This window comes from Bubalus bubalis, chromosome 3 (genome assembly GCF_019923935.1).
Source record: "Bubalus bubalis isolate 160015118507 breed Murrah chromosome 3, NDDB_SH_1, whole genome shotgun sequence".
Taxonomy (NCBI): domain Eukaryota; kingdom Metazoa; phylum Chordata; class Mammalia; order Artiodactyla; family Bovidae; genus Bubalus; species Bubalus bubalis.
The window spans coordinates 62,243,977-62,262,069 of record NC_059159.1 but is presented as its reverse complement, the minus strand read 5'-3'; the positions used below and the strand labels follow the sequence as shown (position 1 = coordinate 62,262,069).

The 18,093-nt window shown below is 39.6% G+C and overlaps 1 protein-coding gene across 1 annotated transcript in view; it reads right to left on the bottom strand.

Annotated features, from left to right (window-relative positions):
* Nucleotides 1-18,093, bottom strand: part of CA10 (carbonic anhydrase 10) — an 840,788-nt gene that overhangs the window by 153,280 nt on the left and 669,415 nt on the right. Inside the window, exon 6 of the mRNA XM_025281290.3 lies at nt 5,300-5,485. Coding sequence (XP_025137075.1) covers nt 5,300-5,485 — 186 coding nt within the window. The remainder of the gene's footprint in view (nt 1-5,299; nt 5,486-18,093) is intronic.

Sequence of the window (18,093 nt, the reverse complement as noted above, 5' to 3'; positions counted from 1 at the left end):
GTAGGCTCTCAATCATTATTTGTTAACTAAGAGAATAAGTGAAAGTAAATCACAACACATATATAATAATGACTAGATGTTAGAGTGAGAATCTGTAGTCACCTACGGATGTGACTGAATAAGTTCTGGGTTGCACTGCACAATAATTGATTCATGTTTGTGCCTTGTCTTTCCGATGGATACAAAATTCCTCCAAGGTGACACAATTGTTCAGTCCCTTTCTGTTCTTTACCATATTTGGAATAGGATTAGGTTCAGTTCAGTTCAGTCACTCAGTCGTGTCTGACTCTTTGTGACCCCATGAATCACAGCACGCCAGGCCTCCCTGTCCATCACCAACTCCCGGAGTTCACTCAAACTCATGTCTATCGAGTCAGTGAGGCCATCCAGCCATCTCATCCGCTGTCGTCCCCTTCTCCTCCTGCCCCCAATCCCTTCCAGCATCAGAGTCTTTTCCAATGAGTCAACTCTTTGCATGAGGTGGCTAAAGTACTGGAGTTTCAGCTTTAGCAGCATTCCTTCCAAAGAAATCCCAGGGCTGATCTCCTTCAGAATGGACTGGGTGGATCTCCTTGCAGTCCAAGGGACTCTCAAGAGTCTTCTCCAACACCACAGTTCAAAAGCATCAATTCTTTGGCGCTCAGCTTTCTTCACAGAACAACTTGCACATCCATACATGACCACTGGAAAAACTACAGCCTTGACTAGACAGACCTTTGTTTTTCAAAACCTCTGCTTTTCAATATGCTATCTAGGTTGGTCATAACTTTTTCTTCCAAGGAGTAAGCGTCTTTTAATTTCATGGCTGCAGTCACCATCTGCAGTGATTTTGGAGCCCCCCAAAATAAAGTCTGACACGGTTTCCCCATATATTTCCCATGAAGTGATGGGACCAGATACCATGATCTTCATTTTCTGAATGTTGAGTTTTAAGCCAACTTTTTCACTCTTCTCTTTCACCTTCATCAAGAGGCTTTTCAGTTCCTCTTCACTTTCTGCCATAAGGGTGGTGCCTTCTGCATATCTGAGGTTATTGATATTTCTCCCAGCAACCTTGATTCCAACTTGTGCTTCTTCCAGCCCAGCGTTTCTCATGATGTACTCTGCATATAAGTTAAATAAGCAGGGTGACAACATACAGCCTTGACATACTCCTTTTCCTATTTGGAACCAGTCTGTTGTTCCATGTCCAGTTCTAGGTGCATGGCATACAAAGATGAATAGCAACAACAACAAAAATCTGCCCTTGTGGTAATTACCAAGATTATTTTTTCCTTAATTCAGCAAACCTTTATTGACTCTGCTGTCATGTGAGAGTTTAAGGTTCTGGGAATACAGTCATGATTAAGATTAAATTACTATTAACAAAGAACTATATTTCCAGAAATGAGAATAAACAGCTATAAAATTTATAGTGATGGGTAATTTAGTAGAATTAGGATCAACAAATTTTTTCTCTGAATGGTCAGGTAGTAAATATTTTGGCTTTTGCAAGCCACACATGATCTCTGTTGCATATTCTTCTTTTTCAAAAAAGCCATCCTTTAAAAGTGTAAACCATCCTTAGCTCCCCGGCTATACTTGTCCCATGGTCTACAGTTTGTGGACTTTTACAATAGATGAATACAGGATTTTCTGGAAGTCCAAAGGAGACAACAACACTTTACAGACTGGGAGGAGGGAAGAGGGCTTGGAAAACAAGCAGATGGGCTGTGCTGGATATAGGGGGAGGGAGACAGCTGGTAATCAGAGTAGAGGGAAGCGTTTTACCATGGCACTCAAGTAGCTCTTTCATGTTTATTACTTGCAAATCTGTTATTTTTAAATATTCCAATTTTCATTCCCCCTCAAATCTCCAATCATGCTAATGGATCATCCCTATCAGGAAGTCCCAGGATCCCACAGAGTGCTAGTTAGATTTCTCTAGTACCTCCACCAAGAAATATTCAGTACCTCACCAGGCTCTGGTGCTCAGGCATGTGTACTTCAGCACTTTCATACCCTTGCACACTTCAGGAAAATTTGGTTTTAGTTATTTATTCTTACAAATTTGTGTTACTTTAATGAAATGAATCTCTGAAAGATGCCATAACTGATTTTAAGAGGACAAGGCCTGCATTATCTGTTGTTTAGTCTCAGTTGTTTGTTCTGAGATACTTGTTTCTCTGATTCAAAGTCACAAAACTACATATTTTACATGGGACTTTTATTTCTCTTTTTAATTAAACAGATCTTATCTACATAGCAACAATTATAGACTTTTTCCATCTTCAAATGTGTTTGAACAGAATCAAGAGTCAAGAAACTGGATCTGGCCAGGAACTGGCCACAGGAATCCCATGAAGTGGCTGGTACAATTCTCATTGTACCCCCTTAACCCTTTGAAATGAAGAACTTAAGGAAGGTTTTCAAAATGATTATTACAGTTCCCCAATAATATAAAGATTCTTCTTATTTAGCCTCACTACTGCAACTTAATCCATAGAATGATTATTTTCAAATATTATCTTTTTTCTGGTTAATGTATTTTTACTTTTCACTAATACCTTACTATATGCTGCTGCTAAGTCACTTCAGTAGTGTCCGACTCTGTGCGACCCCATAGACGCCAGCCCACCAGGCCCCCCAGTCCCTGGGATTCTCCAGGCAAGAGTACTGGAGTGGGTTGCCATTTCCTTCTCCAATGCATGAAAGTGAAAAGTGAAAGTGAAGTTGCTCAGTCGTGTCCGACTCTTAGCGACCCCATGGACTGCAGCCTACCAGGCTGCTCTGTCCATGGGATTCTCCAGGCAAGAGTACTGGAGTGGGGGTGCCATTGCCTTCTCCTCCTTACTATATACTGGGCATTAATTTAACTACTGAGACTTGATTAGCAAGCTAAAGTTCGTACTTATTAAAAATGGTTAACTTTCCTATCTTAAAAAATCTAGATATTTGAATATCTGGATATGCTCATTTATCACCAACCCCCAACAAAGCATCTAGGACTTATTGTGTAGGACATGAATAATTTTTATAAAAACACAGTTGCTGACTGTGTCATACATCCATGCAGCTTTATAAAACAAAGCAAATGATTGCCATCAATTACAATAACCTCTCTAGACAAGACTGCAATTAATCTACAGCTCTTCAGATAAATGACTGTTCCACTGTGCCGAGGAAAATGCCTGACATTAATTGACTTATCACGATCTGTAATGATAGATGGGGCAGATGGCAATGTGATTATTCACCATCAACAAAAGAAACACATGCTTTGTTGCTGAGGTGTCTACTTGGGTCCTCTCAGAGGATAGCCCCAAATAGAAACCAAAGGAGGCTCTGAAAATAGCTCAAAATAAAAATAAAATGTTAACGTGCAGGATGGAATATAGTTACTTCACTGAGGCTAACCCTCAGCAGAATCCAAATGGAAAACAATTCCCCTAAGGAAATCATAGGTTAGGTAGGATTTTGTCATTAGAAGGTGCAGTAAAGCCTATGTCCCTTTGGAAGACAACCCAAATCATTCCTAGAATTGTTTCCTACAGATACAGGACGGAAAGTCATAGTCCTGCTCAGCCTGGTCCTCCAGGTAGCCCTTACTAATAGATCACAGATGAAATCGATGTGTAGCTACCCCCATGCACAGTGCCTTGACACAATGTAAGCCCTTTGCTGTCCCTCATTTCCTGCTTTATCTTTACTGTCTATCAACTATTGAGTATTTTTGGTGTTCCTTACATCTTTAATCCCACTTAATTTTCTAAACAACCTAGAGAGGTGTCTAAATTCAGCTTTAGTAAGATCAAGTAACCACATAAAGGTCACACAATTAGTGTGTATCTTTGACTCCCAAACTTAAAATTGTTTTGCATTGCTTCTCTTCTCAGCCCAGTTCAAAGGGCACCTCCTTTGTGAAGCTTACTCTGAACACTTCAATAAAAATTTGTCATTTCTTCCTTAAAGTTAGGCAGGGCCTTGTTACATCTCCATTACAGCAGAGTGTGGGCATATTCAGTTGTGCAATTGTGTCCAACTCCTGTGACCCCATGGTCTGTAGCCCATCAGGTTCCTCTGTCCATGGAATTTTCCAGGCAATAATACTGAAGTGGGTTGCCACTTCCTACTCCAAGAGATCTTCCTAATCTAGGGATTGAACCCATGTCTCTTGCACTGGCAAACAAATTCTTTACCACTGCACCATTTGGAAGACTCTACAGCATGACATTATACTTTACTGATTTGAAGATAATATTTCTTTGAGCTCCTCTGTGGTAGGAGCTCTGTCTTTATTTTATTTTTAATGTCCATGTCCCTAGTAACTAGCACAGTACCTAGTTAGGTCCTCAGTTGATATATTTTGAATGATCATGAAAATCCAGCCACTCTCCTCATTAAGCTTGCAGATCTCTTTCTCAGTATATGAACTTACCATACTAAAAACAATGCTAAGTTTAAACATGATCTTGATTAAAACATTAATCAATATTAGTCAAGACCAAATAAATAGTGAGATACACACTTCTGTTATTTCAATACCCTCTTGACATCAGTTATTGAGAACTCTTAAACAGAAACCTAGTTAGAGGGTACTTAGCATATAAGGATGCCTGACCTCTAATGATAACCACCCTCAAGAGTAAGGGGGGCAAAACAGGTCAAATTAACTACACCCTGCTTGTCAAGTGTCATAACACATATGATATTCACTTAAATTGTAGCTCTTGTCTATAACTGAAGGAGTAATTGGCTCACTGATGTGGTCTGAATTCTGTCTGGGTTAATGAACATGATGATACTCACCATTAATGGTGGCACACAATGACCTTTCCATTCTATGGAAACTCAGACTATTTAGCTCCCTGACATTTACGTTGCTATAAGTTATAGTTTTGTGCAAATAAGACCCATTCTACCAGAAAGGAGAATTATGGAATTTATGTGAACATATGTGACATATAGAAGACTGATTGCCCAGATAGTGTGAATGTTAATGAAGACATACATAGAAGGTGAGGGTTTAGGGTTGAAATAATGTTCTGGTGATATCTTAGGTCATTAGTCACAAAGGAGCTTTACCAATGTCTCAGGAGGAACTTTCAAGTATCACTATGGTCTTCCCTGGAGAACACTGGAAGCTCATTATAAACATCTATATCAACTTGTAAAAGACAGATGGAAAAGGGAGGCACAGATCTTCTTATTTCATAGATTCAAGAGCAGTCTTTCAATCTATCATCCCACCTTGGATATAAATAGGCATCAAATTTTATTAATTGGCACTTACTCATACTACTTCAATAACCCCACATACCTCCCCAGAGAAGGCTTGTCCATTGAGGAGGTGCTCTGACCCTTGGCTATCCTCACTCCCAAAGTGTAGCCGGATCTCCTCCAGCCGATGGCTGTATGTCATTGGCCCTCCTGATATGTTGACCAAGTGCTCCTTGTCCAGACGCAAGGACACATGTCTTCCAGTGTTGTACATTGTTCCACTGACCTGCAAGACAATGGGAAACAGGTCAAAAAAGGCTCGTCTTCCATTTCTCAGTTTCTCACTCAACCCAGTATGGTGTTTAGACCAATCTCTTTTGTTTCTTTTTGATAGTAAGATACTAAGCTAAGTCCACATATGGAGTAGGAAGTGACAGGCTTCCTGTCTTAAGTAAGACAGGCATTCCTGTCTTACATGGCCTCTATGGTACTTTCTGTGATGCACAAGCCACATTGTCAATTAGGAATCTGAGGTAGAAATTCAAAGGAGACCTCATCAATTGTGACTAATATTTTGGGCACTGCACCTTATAAACAATTAACTTGGCTTCTTACCATAAATATTTGGAATGTAAAGATGCTGCAAAAGTTAAAATCTCAGGTATGAGAATTCAATATTTGGCAAAACCAATACAATATTGTAAAGTTTAAAAATAAAATAAAATTTAAAAAGAGAGAGAGAGAGAAATTGAAGAAAGCAATTAGTAAGGATGAGATGTTACCAGGAGAGAAATGAGGAAGATAAAATGAGTGAACAGGAGCAAACTCTAGGGGGAGACTGAGGCTTAGGTCTGAAGTCTCAAGCATCCAGTCTGGAGTGTCTTGTTTTAGGTCCTTCTCTTACTCTGTACAGAGTCAGAACTTTGATCTGTCCTTGCAACTCATGGACTCAATATTGAGCTAAAGAGTTTCATACAAGTTTTTCATTTCACAGATTCTTATTCCCTGTTGCTTCAGCCCATGCAAGCTGCTAACCTTACTACTTAAGGTTTCTTTTCCTTCTTTCCTCTTTGACTTGATGCTCACTTTCATTTTCCTGACTATGACCTTAGTGCCTCTCAACACTTGATTCTAAAACACTGAATCCTACCTGGAGCTGCATTGCCTTTGTCTCCTGGGTCAACCTAGCTCTAGGAGCAGATTGAAAGCTTAAAGGAAACTTTGACTGGGTCTGGATGATATGCTTCTGGGCTACTGGTTGCTGAGCTTCTTGGATTTTCTACCTATTTACTCTGACTTCTTTGGGTTCAGCCCTAGGGACTTTTTAGGGGATTCACATAACTTCTGATAACTTCATTAGATAGGTTTTTCATATATTTGCTCTATAGCATTAGCCTTACCTGCCCCTACAGTTTCCTAACACCAGTCCTGTGAATGATTAATTATTTCAGTTCTATAGATTTCTCACTGTAGCAGAGACACCAGTGCTCATTAAATACTTCACTGACTTATTATTACACCATCTTGCTAGAAGGTAGAGCTCATGTGGCTGATGTTGGCCATGGTCTGTGAGGGCCCATGACAAGTGTAATTTCCAGGCTGAAACAGTGAAAAGCTTATGCACAATTCTCCAGTCTCTTTCTTCACCTGCTGTATCAATCAAGGGGGCAATATGGAAATATGTAAATGTGGTATAGCTATAAGATGGAACCTGTGTCAGCCTGGGTCCTTGGAAGATTATTGGCAAATTGCAAAAATGGTTAGAATTCTTCCTCTCCCTGTAATTACACTACTTACAATGTGAGCTTGTAGCTACTCACATCAAGATAGGAGGAGCTTTCTCCTTCACCCCTTGAATTTGGACAATTCTTGTCACTTGTTGGATACAATATTCTAAGAGCAGGCTTTCAGAGACCTTGTATATGTCCTTACTCCTTTTCAGAAACTTGAGACCAACATGCAGACAAGCCTGGGGTAGCCTGCTAGAGCATGATACCAGAGTGAGGAGAACCATCCCAGTAGAAGCCATTTTAGACTAGGCCATTCTATGACGGATCCACCAGTTGCCTGGTTTCAGATCAGATCAGTCGCTCAGCCGTGTCCGACTCTTTGCGACCCCATGAATCGCAGCACACCAGACCTCCCTGTCCATCACCAACTCCCGGAGTTCACTGAGACTCACGTCCATCGAGTCAGTGATGCCATCCAGCCATCTCATTCTCTGTCGTCCCCTTCTCCTCCTGCCCCCAATTCCTCCCAGCATCAGAGTCTTTTCCAATGAGTCAGCTCTTCGCATGAGCCGGCTAAAGTACTGGAGTTTCAGCTTTAGCATCATTCCTTCCAAAGAAATGCCAGGGCTGATCTCCTTCAGAATGGACTGGTTGGATCTCCTTGCAGTCCAAGGGACTCTCACAGTTCAAAAGCATCCATTCTTCGGCGCTCAGCCTTCTTCACAGCCCAACTCTCACATCCATACTTGACCACAGGAAAAACCATAGCCTTGACTAGACGAACCTTTCTTGGCAAAGTAATGTCTCTGCTTTTGAATATGCTATCTAGGTTGGTCATAACTTTCCTTCCAAGCAGTAAGCGTCTTTTGATTTCATGGCTGCAGTCACCATCTGTAGTGATTTTGGAGCCCAGAAAAATAAAGTCTGACACTGTTTCCACTGTTTCCCTATCCACAGACCATAGCTTTCCACACCCTGTGGAGCTAAAACAATTGGCTGTTCTCAGCATCTAAGCTTTGAGATTTTTTATACAGCAAAATACAACTGATATATTAAGTCAATCATCTTCTCTGTCCTGTGAGTCTGAAACTATCAACAAAAACTCTGGACAGTATAGAGTAGCTGAACTAGAAAGTCTCTTGGGGCTCAGATAGTCAGTCTGCTGATCAGCTAGAAAGTCTTACCAGAGCAAGAGAAGAAGGCAGTAGATATGTCAACAGTGGCAGAGGAAACTATGCAAAGAGAGAGAATTGGAGACAATATCTACTTTACCTTCAGAAATCCTTTGCACATCTTTGTTCCAGTTCCTTCATGAGGCCCAGGCTGCACTTCCTCTGATACTTTGTATCTTACAAAGGGATTTATATTTTGTAAGTTATCTATTCCTTGAACCAAATGATGCATGTCAAAGACTCTACTTCTTTTTCCAATCTCAAATAAATGTATATTTAGTCAGTGTTACATAACAAGAGCTTGTCTTCTTTTCTTGTCTCAGTTCAAGTCTTTCTTTGCAATGAAATGGTAGAGATCGATTTGTGTTTGACACTGTTTTCATCTTTCAGCAAAATTTATTGTTTCTACCTATTAAGATAATACATAGGCATTATACATAAGTAGGAAGATACAGAACAGCTCAAGGAAATAAAAATCAGTCACAATTCCACAGCTAACTGTTGGGGGCTGGCATGAGGTACTCTGCCTGTGACAAAGGTCATGAGGAAGGAGGCTCGACATTCGCAAAGGTGGGATCGAGCCTCAGGAGTCCTCCTGAAAATCCTCGAGCATCTACCCCCGTAACCAGAGCCTGCCTACTTTACTACTTTGTGCTCTCACCTACACCTCTGACTTTACGGGGGGCTGTCCCCCACCACCTCTTTTGGAGAAGGAGTTAACTTAGAGCTCCAGTTAATAATAATTCCTGGGCGTGATAGGAGTGTTTTAACCTACAAACTCCTCTGAAGGTTCTCTAGCCTGCCTGACAGGCTTGTCCGGCCACATATGATTGCTCACAGCCTCCCAACCGTGAGAGGCATGAGATGCTTTAAACCTTCTAAAAGCAGGTTCTTTAGAGAAGTTAGAACATTATTAGTATAAGTATAGTGGGCTGATTAGAAATTGTATTGGTGAAGGGTTTTTCATTTGTTGAGCCAATGTTTACTGCTAAGTCTCTACATCCCCTGCACTTACACACATTAATGAATATATAGAAGAAATAAGTATTAACCTTTGATATTAATCACGTTAGACCTTAGGCTAAGTAAATTCTTTCCTTAATTAAAACCCACTACACCGTTACCCTATAGGAATGTAACTTTATTTGGGTGGTGTCTGTTTTAAGAATAATCACCCCTGGAGAAATAAGTGTTGACTGACCGCTGTCACAAGGAGAGGGTCATAAATTGTCAGCAGGCCCCCCCTGGCCAGAAGATGATGTAACACCCCTAAGACCTCTGTATACATTTGTATGAAGCGCCTGACTTTAATAAAAGTCAGGACTGCTGTCCCCGCGTGACTTTTGTATAACATCTCAGTGTATAAAAACAGACTCTGGAAAATAAAGAATTGGGATCAGTTTCTCGAAAGACTGGTCTCCCCATGTCTCTCTCTCTCTCAACCTCTGGCTGAGTCTCCATCTGGAGCATGGAACCCGCCATGCTTACTAATTATGCCTGGGCTTCTAAGATCCGACCAGGGAGGCCTCAGTGTCTCCTCTCCTTCGGGAGAATGGAAGGATGCCTGCGGCCTATGTAAGTGGTGCAAGCTTCTTGTCTTGAAGTTTTATTGGTCTCCCGCGTAAACCAAGCTACTCAGCCTCTTTTCTTCACTGAATTTTCCTACTGAGCTATCCTCATTCTATTATTCTTTATATCTTTGGTGAAGAAATAAATAACTGGGTCGCCGACGCCATCCCCACTTCGAATACCCTGGATCAGCTGGGGCTGGACCCTGGCAGCTAACCAATAATCAACACTAATATTTTGATATATACCTCTTCACACTCATAACCATATATGCCTATATTTTAATGAGATCATTTTATATATGTAATAAATTATTTTCACATGGATTGTCTACATATGTAAATACATTATATAAAATTTATATATATAACATATTACATACAACTATTTGTATAATAATTTAATATATTTATTACATATCATTTTATACTAATATCTAGTAAACATATATTAGTTTTAGTCACTTGAATATTTTGAGGTTATTAACCATTCTGCTACAATATCACTTTGAAATGGTTTCATAATATTCCACTGTAAAAATATATAGCTTACTGTTGAATCTTTACATTTTCACTTTACACTTTTCCTTTTCACTATTGCTAAAAATACTGCAGTGTGGTTACCAGTGGGGCAAGGGAAGGAGGGAGAAGCAATATAGGAGTAGAAGAAAAAAGAGATTAATATGGGAGTATTTGAAATCATTTGTGTGAAAATTGTATAGCACTACAACTGGATCTTTGATTCAACAACAACAGAATACTGCAATGAGCATCCTTATGGAAAAACATTTTTACTAGTTCAGAGATATTTCATTATGCAAACTCTGGGTTAAATGGTGTACGCATTATTGCAGTGCTTATTGTCTATTGTCAAAGCCATCTGTTGTCGAGAGTCGATCCCACAAAGCAGAACTGGATCTCAAATTCTCTTCAAATGACCTTAATTCAACTAGCAACATTGATGAGGTACCTATAGTATACAAGCTGCATACAGGAGCTACTTCAAATTCTTATAGGATATATGCTCTAGTCAAATAAACGAGTATATTTGACTTCCCTGCGCTTCTAAAAATCATCTCAGTGTATTTGTTGAACTTTCCTAAGAAACTTATTGCCCACTGAAACAAAGCAGAGACCATGTCCTATGTTTGTCTGCACTTTCCAAGTACTTAGAAAACACCCTGACACAAAGTAGAGACAAGAATAAAGGTCTCTTGAGTCAAAGGATTCCCAATATGCCTCTTGGTTACTTCAGTAGTTCAGTTAATTTCTTGAAGCTTCGGTTTCCTTAATAGTAAAATAGAGACAAGAGAATTTCTCTTATGAAAATGTGGGATAAAAAAATTATAAGATATATAGAATAAATACCAAAATGATAGAAATAAGCTCTTCAGTAATTACTTCAAGTGTAAGTGGATTCCACTTATGTGAGGTACCTAGAATAGTCAAAACCATGGAAATAGAAAGCAGAATTATGGTTACCAGAGGTTGGGGAGGAGAGGCAGAGAAGAATGGAAGTTATTGCTTAATGGGCATAGAGTTATGCCCATTGAGATGGGCAAGACGAAAAGAGTTCTAGAGATGGATGGAGGTTGTACTTAATACTGCTGAATGTACAAGTTAAGGTTAAGATGTGGTTTTAAGATGTGTGTTAAGATGTGGTTAAGATGTGATTTTTACACAGATAAAAATTGGGAAAAAATCCTTCATGAGTTGTTGTGAGATTTAATACATGTAATGATCAAACATTTTAATTATTTTCCTTCCTTACTTTTGACAATGGGTGCTTAGCTCATGTGAAGGGACCTGATGTCAAGAGACTATAGCCCAATAGTGCCACTTTCTAAAAGTCACAATGAAGAACTTTTACTGACTTCTGCATTGTGATGATTCAGTTGCCTCTCATTTCGTATTTTAAAGCTTTGGATATGGGGAATATCCAAGATCATTTTAAAGGCCATGAAGCAAACTTGAAACCAGGATAATCAGGAATAAACTAGTGTGTCTTCTAGTTTTCCCACTCCATACTTCCAGACTTCTACTTCCAAGGCTCTATCTTTATTCATTCCTCTGGCTGTGTGCTAGGATCTGGGGACAGTGTGGTGAGGGAAAGCAGGAATGGTCCCTGCCTCAAGGAGCTCACAATCTCTATTATTATAGAGACCAGAGTGAGGGAAAGAAGTTATGGGGAAATCCATCCGAAATTCTACCATTTGCTTATGTATTCTAACAATTAGAGACAATACCCCTATCCCCCTACCCTTCCCCCAGACACTGATTAAAAAAAAAAATGTGTATCCAAGGTAATGGTGTGTTGCAATTTAATTTAAAAATAAAGGCTTGACAACATTATATATGATATCTAATGGTACATCTGCACTTTAGTAATTAACATTGCAGCAGTGTCATCTTACCTGTAATGCTAATTTATAGTGTTCTACTTTGTGAACTACTTTGATGCACAGCATGTTGGAAAAAGTTATATTATGTAGACCAGGAAACTGAGTTCAGACCATTCAGGATATAAGTTGAAGCTGCAGGAGATATCCAGGTTGCCTCTGGCTGCCTCACAATTCTCCTTTTTGTTTTATTTTAATTCACTACAAAATGAGATGAGAGATGTCATGCCCATTTTGTAAGTGAGAGAAGTAAGTGTGGTTGGTGAATGCTCAATGCCTTGTCTCCTGATTCCAAGTCTAATGATCTTGATTTGAGCAAATGCTCACATTGTAAAGTTGGCTGTTCTAATATGGCAGATACAGTGCTTTTTGGCAGCTCACAATTAGCCAGGACCTCTTATTAATGGACTCATTTCCTCTTTCATTCTGCTGACATTGCAGTATTAGAAGGAAAAAAATTCAGCCAATATTAAGGGGATTTTTCATTCTTTGAAAATGAGCAACAATCCTATTTATAACACTTGACATCTTGGTTTGAATCCTTAATTGGTGTCAGATATGGTGCTAAGTACAGGCTTCCTGGATGGCTCAATGGTAAAGAATCCACCTGCGATGCAAGAGATGCAGGAGACTCGGGTTTGATCCCTGGGTCAGGAAGATCCCCTGGAAGAGGAAATGGAACCCCACTACACAATTCTTGCAAGGGAAATCCCATGAACAGAGGAGCCTGGTGAGCTACAGTCCATGGGGTTGTAAAGAGTTGGACATGACTCAGCAGGCATGTACACACACGGTGCTAAGTACTGAATCTGAACTTAATTAATCTTCACAATTTCTCCATCACCAAATCCAGTGTGGTACTTAGATCTGTGCTGTTTGCTTCTTCTTGGATGTGAAGCTTTGGTGCCAAGCCTGCATAGAGTGGAGGCCTTCCACAGGCATACCTGTTCTCCTTGATCTCTGTGGCTTCTTCGCATCTTGAGGCAAAGAGAACAAGGGAGACAGAGCTTGATCCCACATGTCTCTGGCTCTAAAGCCTATACTTTTAACCACTGGGAACGATTAGATCACACACTGATTACCTACCAATGCATTCTTCAAATATGGATTGATAGCATAGGAAACCCTCAGTGGTTCAGAGTTCATAGGATCTGGGGTTATTTATTATATTAGGGTTCTCTAGAGAAACAGAATCAATACAATGTGGAAAGAGATTTATTTTAAAGAATTGGCTCACGTGATTATGGAGGCTGGTGAGTCCAAAATCTGAAGGGTGTCCTGGCAGGCTAGAGATCCCAGAAGTAACTGATGATGTACTTCACGTCCTAAGTCCAATTACTGTGGCATTACTTCTTACCTGGGGAGGCCAGTCTTTTTGTTCTACTCAGATTTTCAACTGATGCAATGAGTCCCAGACAAATTATGAGGGGAAGTTTGCGTTATTCAAAGCCCACTGACTTAAAAATTTATATCATACAAAACTACCCTCACAGTCAGTCAATCAATCAGTTCAGTCACTCAGTCCTATCCAACTCTTTGTGACCCCATGAATTGCAGCATGCCAGGCCTCCCTCTCCATCACCAACTCCCAGAGTTTACTTAAACTACCCTCACAGAAACATCCAAAATAGTGTTTGACCAAATACCCAGGCACCATAACTCAGACAACTTAAGACATAAAATTAACCATCATATTTATCTTCAAATCCCATTTACTTTCTTTACTACATTTTCTTTAAACAGGTCTTAAGCAGCTGTGCTAATACCACACGTAACAGGCTGATATATGTAATATAATCATATGTATTTTCTGTGGGCTTCCCTGGTGGCTCAGCAGTAAAGAATCAGCCTGCAGTGCAGGGGCTACAGGAGATACGCATTTGATCCCTGGGTTGGAAAGATCACCTGAAGGAGGGCATGGCAACCCACTTCATATTCTTGCCTGGAGAATCCCATGGGCAGAGGAGCCCGGTGGGCCACAGCCCTTAAGGTCACAAAGAGTCTGAAGTGACTTAGTATGCATGCACACATAATTTCTATATTATATAGTTTATAAAGTCAACTATACTAAAGTTGTTCTCCAAACATTAGTCATATTGGAGTAGAGCCAGTTTGTAATAATGTATGTTTGAATTACAGAACAATTAAAAAGAAACAATTTATTAATAACTTTTAAAATAAATTGCTTTTAATAAATTGGTTATACACACAAGATAGCTTTATCTTTGAGTTTGCATGGGATATTAGAGATGATTCTGTTCAAGTCCTTCAGGTTGTCAAACTCCCTATTATCGGATTGTGGAAAAAAAGAGGAAGTGCATCTTTATTAAAAGACCTAATTCACAAAATAAATATATTGACAATCTTTTGGGTTAATGGAGATAGCACTTGTATGGTTTATGTCTACTGTGGACAGCTAAGCTTGAGTGAATCTCACCTTCAGAAATTACAAAACATTCAATAAATAGTTACTTGTTTGATGTGTTACAAAGCTTATGTGACATTTCTATTCTATTCTATTTCTATTTTCTCTCAAAGCAGTCTGACTGAAATCTCCTCTAAATACCCAGAAAAAATTCCCCACAGCATTCATGTATAGAACAGGAAACAGATTTCCAGCTGTGTAAAAGGGAAAGACTGTCATCTGATGAATAAATGTTGATTCTTAGCACAGATGGATGGGAGTCAGGGTAGAAAACACACAAGATTTTTGAGAACTTATGTGTCACATGCCATGTCACATTTTGGATCATAAAACTAGGTAAAAATAAAAGCTAAAGGCTATTCAAGGTTATGTGAAGAGCAAGAGAGGGTGCTACCACTCAAAAGACTTTATGAGCAAAAGCTCATGGTCTTCCTGCTGTCTTAGACAACAGATTCAAAGCTGCCATACAGATGCTGCACTCCATTTCTCAATGACCCTATACACTTTAGAATTTAAATATTTTATTGTTTTTCAGTTGCTCAGTCACGTCCTATTCTGCTACCCCATGGACTGCAGCACTTCAGACTTCCCTGTCCTTCACCATCTCCTAGAGCTTGCTCAAACTAATATCCTTTGAGTCAGTGATGCCATCCAACCATCTCATACTCTGTTGTTTCATTCTCCTCCTGCCTTCAATCTTTCCCAGTATCAGGTCTTTTCTACTGAGTCAGCTCTTCACATCAGGTGACCAATATTAAAGCTTCAGCTTCAGCATCAGTCCTTCCGATGAATATTCAGGGATCATTTCCTTTAGGATGGACTGGTTGGATCTCCTTGCAGTCCAAGGGACTCTCAAGAGTCTTCTCTAGAACCACAGTTCAAAAACATCAATTCTTTGGAGATCAGCCCTCAGTCTAACTCTCACATTCACACATGCTTACTGGAAAAAACATAGCTTTGACTAGACAGACATTTTTTGGCAAAGTAATGTCTCTGATTTTTAATATACTGTCTAGATTTGTCATAGCTTTTCTTCCCAGGAACAAACATCTTTTAATTTAATGTCCACAGTCAACATCTGCAGTGATTTTGGAGCTCCCAAAAATAAAGTCTGTCACTGTTTCCCTTGTTTCCCAATCTATTTGCCATGAAGTGATGGAACCAGATGACATTATCTTCGTCTTTTGAATGTTGAATTTTAAACTAGCTTTTTCACTCTCCTCTTTCACCTTCATCAAGAGGCTCTTTACTACCTCTTCACTTTCTGCCATAAGGTTTATGTCATTTGCATGTCTGTGGTTATCGATATTTCTCCTGGAAATTGTGATTGCAGCTTGCACTTTATCCACCCCAGCATTTAGCATGATGTACTCTGCATATATGTTAAATAAGCAGGGTGACCATATACAGCCTTGTCATAATCCTTTCCCAATTTTGAACTAGTCCATTGTTCCATGCATGGTTCTAACTATTGTTTCTTGACCTGCATACAGGTTTCTCATGAGGTAGGTAACTTGGTCTAGTATTCCCATCTCTTTCAGAATTTTCCACAGGTTGTTGCTATCCACACAGTCAAAGGCTTTATCATAGTCAATAAAGCAGATGTAGATGTTTTCCTGCAATTCTCTTCTATTTCTATGAGTCAACAGAAGTTGGCAATTTAATCTCTGGTTCCTCTGCCTTTTCTAAATCCAGCTTGAACATTTGGAAGTTCTTGGTTCAATGGTTGAAGCCTAGCTTGGAGAATTTTGAGCATTACTTTACTAGTGTGTGAAATAAGTGCCTTTGTGTGGTAGTTTGATCATTCTTTGGCTTTGCCTTTCCTTGGGATTGGAATGAAATTTGACTTTTAACAGTCCTACAGCCACTGTTGAATTTTCAAAATTTGCTGGCATATTGAGTGTAACACTTAACAACATCGCCTTTTAGGATTTGAAATAGCTCAGCTGGAACTCCATCATCTCCACTAGCTTTGTTCATAGTGATGCTTCCTAAGGCCCACTTGACTTTGCACTCCAGGATGTTTGGCTCTAAGTGGGTGATCACACCATCGTGGTTATCTGGGTCATTAAGATTTTTTTTTTTTTTTTTTTGTATAGTTCTTGGTATTCTTGCCACCTCTTCTTAATATCTTCTGCTGCTCTTTGGTCCATACCATTTCTCTCCTTTATTGTGCCCATCTTTTCATGAAATGTTCACTTGGTATCTTCAGTATTCTTGAAGTGACCTCTAGTCTTTCCCATTCTATTGTGTATCTCTAGTACTTTGCAGTGATCACCTAGGAGGGCTTTCTTATTTCTCCTTGTTATTCTTTGGAACTCTGTGTTCAGATAGGTATATTTTTCCTTTTCTCGTTCACCTTTAACTTCTCTTCTTTTCTCAGCTATTTGTAAGGCCTCCTCAGACAATCTTTTTGCATTTCTTTTTCTTGGGAATCATTTCAATCACCGCGTCCTGTACAATGTTATGAACCTCCATCCATAGTTCTTGCAGGCATTCTGTGTATCAGGTCTAATCCCTTGAATCTATTTGTCACTTACATTGTAGAATTTTAATAATAATCCCAACTTATTTTCTCATATAGAACTGGCAGAAACCCATCTCATTCCTAACAGAAGTTGTGCTACTCTTTCCTTTAGGAGTCAGTCTTCTCTAGCAGGTTTTTTTTTTACAGTAATTTGACTGAACACACTGGGCTGGTGACTGTAACCCTAACATCCACGACAGTATCAATGATTATGTTGTGTGCTAGGGCTTAAGTTACTGTCTCCACTTAATCCTGTGCTGCCCATGTGAGGAAGACCTTAAGATCCATGTTATAAAAGGAGGAGATGGAGGCTCAAGGGGCTACATGACTCTATCTAAAGCTGTAAGTTTAGAAACTGGCAGAGTCAGAATGCATCCCTGGCTTGTCTGATTCCAAATTATACAGCTCTTAAAAGAGAAGAGGGCAGGAATTAGCACAAAGAGTGTTTGCAAAATCATTTATCTTATAAGTAGCTGCTGGGATTGGAGATAAACTCTTAAAATCCAAATATGATTCCCCACAGATGTGAGAGGTTGGGTTTAATTTTTTTGGCCAGGCCTGGCCTAAATATCCTTGGGGATTTCTTAACCATCCAGGCAGCAGGAGAAACCCCAGTACACACTTGCTGGTTGTTGGGATATGGATTCATACCTGATTATCCTAGTGTTGGCTTTATCAACTGAGTGGTCAAACTCATAATGTTAGCTCAGTGCCTAGAGGGATTAGTTGAAGAAGTTCCAACAATCATGTCATGTAATCAGGTGTCATTTCTTTGCAACTGAGGTTTCCTATGATGTGTCTCTGACTGCTCTGCTGAGGTATGTAATGGGCCTTTGAATGTAGTTAGTGGGCCCAAGAAATTTAAGAACATCACTTAGTCTGGTTTCCTACAGAGTAGCTCAAGATGCCACAGGGTTGATTTCTAAAGGCTGAATTCATGAAGCCAGTAGGCTTATTGTTCATAGAGACACTCTGAAGGCATCCAGGGAAGAAAAACGATGTAGCAGAAACAACTGGAGTCAAATTATTGGCCTCACTATAGTGTACATATACATAGATTGGCAAAATTGAGG